Source organism: Prionailurus viverrinus, chromosome E2 (genome assembly GCF_022837055.1).
Source record: "Prionailurus viverrinus isolate Anna chromosome E2, UM_Priviv_1.0, whole genome shotgun sequence".
In the NCBI taxonomy this organism is placed as follows: domain Eukaryota; kingdom Metazoa; phylum Chordata; class Mammalia; order Carnivora; family Felidae; genus Prionailurus; species Prionailurus viverrinus.
Window position 1 is genome coordinate 3,674,634 of NC_062575.1, and position 6,283 is coordinate 3,680,916.

At 45.8% G+C, this 6,283-nt stretch overlaps 1 protein-coding gene across 1 annotated transcript in view; it reads right to left on the reverse strand.

Annotated features, from left to right (window-relative positions):
- NLRP2 (NLR family pyrin domain containing 2) overlaps window positions 1-3,968 on the reverse strand; it is a 32,512-nt gene extending 28,544 nt beyond the window's left edge. The window contains exons 1-2 of the mRNA XM_047837054.1: window positions 3,689-3,968; window positions 265-339 (exon numbers count right to left, since the gene is read on the reverse strand). Of these exons, the coding sequence (XP_047693010.1) occupies window positions 265-339; window positions 3,689-3,968 (355 nt within the window). The remainder of the gene's footprint in view (window positions 1-264; window positions 340-3,688) is intronic.
- Between the last annotated feature and the right edge of the window lie 2,315 nt (window positions 3,969-6,283).

Below are 6,283 nucleotides of genomic sequence, written 5' to 3' on the forward strand. Positions count from 1 at the left end.
TGAAACTGAAAAAAAATGATGGAGAAACTCTATACAATACACTCCTTTTCTGTGAACTAAAGAAATTCCAATTCTTTCCAATGTTCATTTCCCCGCTTTGTTCTTAAGGAAGGGAAGAAGGTATTTTCTGAGAGACATTTCAGGATTATAAATAGTGGAGGGAAATGAGGTTGGAGAGAGATGGAGAGTCCAGTAAGGGTGGGTGGGGGGAGGGAGAGGAGAGGTCACTCAGCTTGCTCCAACATTGAGCGTTCTATGACCAACCTGGCTCCTCTTCTCCTGGACACTGCTGTGTCTCTTCCAGGTTTGCACATTTTGGTTCCGGAGTCCTGGTGATCCCTGAGAAAAAAAGGGGGGCATTTGTAGGCTTGTCACTATGTAGCATTGCAACTTCTGCCCAGGGGAGAGAGTGGGACTTTAAGAAGGGTCATGTTTGACAACTGGGTTTCAATAGTTAAGCCCGGATTACATGAACAGGATGTTAACGTGATACTGGAGATAAAATCAAAGTGTGCCAAGCCATGATGTCAGGCTTACATGCCTCTGTGGCAAGTGGGTTCCTATGCAGTTCAGAACACACAATGTGTGTTCCGTGTCAGGGAGGTGTATGCAGAATAACCTCCAAAGGCAGAAGGAGCCCTAAGACTGAAGAAAAAGGCTGACAAGTCCAGTTGACAAGAAATGGCTTGTTAAAAAGCATGTCGAGAGCATCCACAAGACAAGAGATCTTTGGAACCCTGCTTTTATAGCTCTAGAGGCTGGGAGTACATGTGGCGAGGAAGAGAATAGATGTGTTCCACAGTCCTATCTCCAGAGCAGATCAAGGACATTATGCACTGAGGGTGTACTTAAGGGTGTGGTTAAACAAAAGGAAAGACAGTGGACATGGGGGCGGGGCTGGGCTCAAGAAGACTGCAGGTCACAGAGCAGTCATCATGGTGGATTTGTCCTAGGTGTCACCAGTCAAGTTCACACAGTGAGAGAAATGGGCATGTATACACCATTACTTCTTCCTGAGGGCATCAGAAACCTTCCATGCGTTAATTCCCAGGTTTCTAATAAGGTGGTTAAAGCTTCACTGTCCTGGGAGGGGCTATAGGAACAGGGGGGAGTCACGAAGGGAGAGGAAACACTTCGAACTCAACACTGGATAAATGAAGAGGGGAGTCTAGGAGGGTCTTGCAGAAATACCCAGGAGGCAACTGGCTGGAGTATCAATAGTTGTACCTTTGCTTTTCAAACCAGCCTCTGGTTTACTGTTGGCTTGAGCCCAGGTCATGTTGTTAAAGGTACTGGTGATTGATGATGTCAAGAGAAGAGAATGTTGAAAATCACAAACTCAAAAATCCTTTTGGCCAGGGTTAGCAGATTTTTTTTTTTTTTTTTTTTTTTTTTGCTACTGCAAAGGACCAGACAGTAAATATTTCCTGCTTTTCAGGCCACCTCTCTCTACCTCTGCCCTTGTGAGGCAAATGCCATCACAGATAACGTATGAGCAAATGAGTATGCCATGTACAAAGCACACTTGGTTTATGAATACTGATGTTTGAATTTCACACGGTTTTCATAGGCTGGAAAATAGTCTTTGATTCCTACCTCCCCCCCCCCCCCCCCACACACACACACAATTTGTTCCTAGCATATAAGATGCACAAAAGCACATGGCGGGCCAGATTTGGTTTGTGAGCCAAGGTTGGCCAACCCTTGCTGTAGGTCCGTCTAAAATCCAGACAGTTCAGATTCCAAGGGAAAGCTCACTCTTTCCAGCATCTGTGTGTATTTACTCATTTCTACTGTAAATACTGCTTTTTTGAGCTCCTTCCCCTACGTGTTAACTCTTCACCCACCTGGATGGCAGCAGAAATGAGGGCTTGGCTTTCTTTGCATCCTTAGTGCTCAGCACCACATTTTGTCTATTTAAGACAAGCTCCTGAATTCCAAAATCTCTCTCTCTCTCTCTCTCTCTCTCTCTCTCTCTCTCTCTCACACACACACACACACACACACACACACACACAAGACTGTAAATGAGGTAACTTACTTAATGATGGAGGCTTATTTCCCAGAAAAGACTTCAAAGCTACTTCTAGGAAAGGAGGGAGAAACTGCACTTTTCAGAGCCAAACCCTTATAGGTATCCAACTCTGACTTTCTTCCAGTTATTTCTAAATTCGTCATCTTCAAAGGCCAGCTAGGGATGAAAACCCTCGCCTATCTATTTGAAGATAGGGAACATTAAAGCTAAAAATGGATCCCTGGATGGAATAAAACTGGCCTTTTTTAAATTATTTTTTTAACATTTATTTATTTTTGAGACAGAGAGAGACAGAGCATGAACGGGGGAGGGGCAGAGAGAGAGGGAGACACAGAATCTGAAACAGGCTCCAGGCTCCGAGCCATCAGCCCAGAGCCCGACGCGGGGCTCGAACTCACAGACCGCGAGATCGTGACCTGAGCCGAAGTCGGACGCTCAACCGACTGAGCCACCCAGGCTCCCCTGGCCTTTTTTTTTTTTTTTTTTTTAAGAAAAATAAAATCGTAGGATAGGAAAACGATTTTGAATACCCTTGCTGAAGAGTAAGAGAGAAAATGTCCTCTAGAGCACTGTGGTCTCCAAGACAAATGTAACACCTGTCACAAAAGTATGTGATTTCGTATCTTTCTAGGAACCACATGATGAAAGCTGTGAAGAGGTACAGCTGATTTTCATACTTTTTAAATGTAGCTCTATGTAAAATACTAACACTTAGATGTGTAGTCGGTATAAGAGTTGTTCATGAGATAGTACGTAAAACTGTGCAGTTAAAAGCCCGTGTGTATTTTATCCTTGCAGCACACCTGAATTGAACCAGCCACACCTGAAGTGTGTACTAACCACATGTGGCCGCTCTGTTAGGTGTCAGAGCCCTGGATGATATTATAAAACCTTGGGTGCACACAGGTGTCACCTGGGAAGCGGTTAAGAACCTGACACCTGGGGGGAGACACAGATCACTTAGCTAAATAATGATCTCCGGTGGCAGGTTCTGGACATCAGTGTATTTAAAGCTCCTGAGGACATTGCCCCTAACAGTGAAAGTTGACAGCCGCTAACCTAAAACACAGTTCTCCACTCAGGGGACATTTGCCAGTGTCTAGAGACCTTTTTGGTTGTCACACATGAGGGGAGTATGCTGTTGGCATCTAACGGGCAGAGGTGTTGGGATGCCAGCACTGGGGCCCCAGGGGTGTTGCCAAATACCTCAAAGGAGGTTCCCAGCCCCACACGTTGTTAGTGCTGCTAGTCAAGGGGAAGGTAGGGGTTTGCATATTGAGTGTGCATCAGAGTGTATGGAAGCAAACACCATAAGTGGGAACTGAAAGTGAAACAGAGTGTGTACAATAATTTAACATCTTGGAGGAGGTATGGAAGAATGGGATCATGAATATATTCTCTAAGGAACAGCTTTGGACAGAGCGGATGCAGAGAGAGGAGGCCAGGGGAGGTATACAATACTTGGGCAGAGTGGAAAGAGCTGGAAAAGACGTGGAAAAGAGCTGAAAGATACCACCAGACTTAATGAAGGTCTAGCATTTGGGTTCAGGGCAGGTAGCCTCTCCAAAGCTCAGTGTTACTCTTGTGCATCTGAAACCTTAGAGGCTACTACTCTTTCCTCCTATGACACAGTGTGGACTCATTTCTACTTACCCCTGAGCTCATCCTTTGCTTTCTCAGACAGATCTGTTCGGTTCATCTTGTCAAAGGCTTGGATGGTCACCATCTCTACCCAATGGCTGGGGCAGTGGTTGGTGAGAATTTCTGCCAGCTGCTTCCCATCGGCTTCCTCTACCTCTGTCGGAGGGATGTGCTGTAACTCATCTTGCAGGGAAAGGGGCCTCAACAGAGACTTGAACTCGTTCAGCTCATCCTGGCTGAGCTGTTCCAGAAGGGGCTGCAGGTTGAAACCCAGCTGCGCAGCAGGTACCATCTTGTCCTACGTGAGAGATCCGAGCTTTGGGCATTAAAGAAGAATCAAGGGTGGAAATGAAAGAGAGCAAATTGGCACTCCTCTCTCAAACACCAGTTGCCTCTGTGTTGGGACTGGGCAATTCTCACTGCCCAACTGCTGCTTTAAGAACAAACTCCCCGGGGCGCCTGGGTGGCTCAGTCGGTTGAGCGTCCGACTTCAGCTTGGGTCATGATCTCACAGTCTGTGAGTTCAAGCCCCGTGTTGGGCTCTGTGCTGACAGCTCAGAGCCCGGGGCCTGTTTCAGATTCTGTGTCTCCCTCTCTCTCTGACCCTCCCCCATTCATGCTCTGTCTCTTGTCTCAAAAATAAGTAAATGTTAAAAAAAAAATTAAAAAAACAAAAAAAAGAACAAACTCCCCAAAAGGCCAAATTCACACGAAACTCCCTTAGTTTTTGGCTGGATACAGTGGTTCACGTTTTTAGAACCTGAGACCCTTTTGAGAGTGTGCAAATCCCTGAGGGTAGGTAGGAAGTCCATGCTGATGGGTCTTCTGGACTTAGCAGATCACCTGTTACTTTTATTAAATTTGGTGGACAAATGAGCTAATGAGAACTACCGACTTTAGCTCTCTAGGACCCTTGGCTCAAACACGCAAACCGTTCAATGAATAGAATTTCAAATACATGTCTCTTGAAGTCAGGAGATCACTCTTTTTAAGCAATAGTATATTGAGAAGGAGTACCACTCAACTGCCTGGTGAGCCTCTGTTAAGATGCTTTCAAAGTCGAGACCATTCTGTAGTCAAAGTCCCTGATGCCCGAATTTCCAGTTGTAAAACAAGTATGCCGTCACCCACCATATTAACTGGCTTTGGGCCTTTGTTTATTCAAGTAGAAGCTCCCGCTGGGTGCTGGGAACAATTTTAGAACTGAAGGGACCACTATAAAGGTGGGTAAGAAACCTGCCCACTTGGGGTTTATGTTCAATTTTGGGTACACATACATGGTATGGGAGAAGCAGACATTTCACACATAAACAGAAACAAGTGACATCAAAATATGAAGATAGGGTGATATAGAGAAATAGAATGAAGAGAATTTTGCAAGACGTGAGCATGGACATTTTCTCAGAGGAATAGGTCAACTGCTAACATTGCAGACAAGGAGCTGCCAGATGTGGGAATTTTGTGGGGGATAAATTCTAAGCAGAGTGAACAAGGAGTATGGAAGCTCAGGGCTGAGTGGAGCTCAGCAGGTTGGAGCCAAACAATACAGGTACACAATTGCTATAGCAGATGAGCACAGGATGAAACTCATACCCTAGGGTCAGATCTCTGATCATGAAGGCAGTGGCATGGTAAATTGGGATTTTTATAATTAGATTCCAGGTACAGTCCAGCAGGGATGCCACACCATTTGTCCTATACTCAGAAGCACTTTGTATTGTTGCATGGGTAGGATAGAGAGCTGTACCAAAGAGCTGGTAAGGGAAATGTATTCATGATGCTTGAAGATGGTAAAGAAGGCTTTACTGGAGAGAGGCAGCTACAGCCGGGGTTTGGAGGCAGAGGACAGAGATGGAGCTCAGCTCCAAACACAGCAAGGACAAGTGGGTGGATCCAAGGAGGTGGGGGTCGGTGGGTGGACAGTCATGGAGAGGAAACATCAAGGCTACGGGCATTCTTGTTAGATCCATTCACCAAGATTCCTGCTGAGGACAGACCAGGGTGAGCAGATGTCACCTGGTTGAGGAGGAATTTGATCAGATAGCAAGGGTGGGGGAATTTTTGCTAAGCTGACCCAGCAGGATTCTGGCTCAAGTTGGACTAAGTGGACCAAGGAGAGAGCCCAAGGACGAGGCCCAATGGAAAAGAGCACCTAGGATGCTGACTCCAGTTCAGTCAAGAAGACCATCTTTGTCAGTGCCTGGCTTAGGATTCTGAATTCATCCTGAGGGTGGAGGGGTCAGGTCACACGTTGGTAGTCCCTGCAAGGTGGCTGGCACTGCAATCTGCCCTTTAGACTTAGCTCATGTAATCCTTATGATATCACCAAGTGTTATATTCTCCCTATTTCAGATACTGATACTGAGGCACCAGAGAGGTAAGATAGACCATTCAAGGTCACATGACCACATGGACTCTGAACTAGATATTATAAATAGCTCTGAAGCCCAGGTGTCAATCATCCTGATGGGATGGCTGTTTGACTTGTGGAGAACTGAATTACATCTTTTGAGAGAAATCAGTGGTTTCTGGGCAATAAGGGAGGGAAATGAAGAGAAAATGAGGACCCAACAAACACCCAGGATAGGGCCACCCATCTAAACAGGG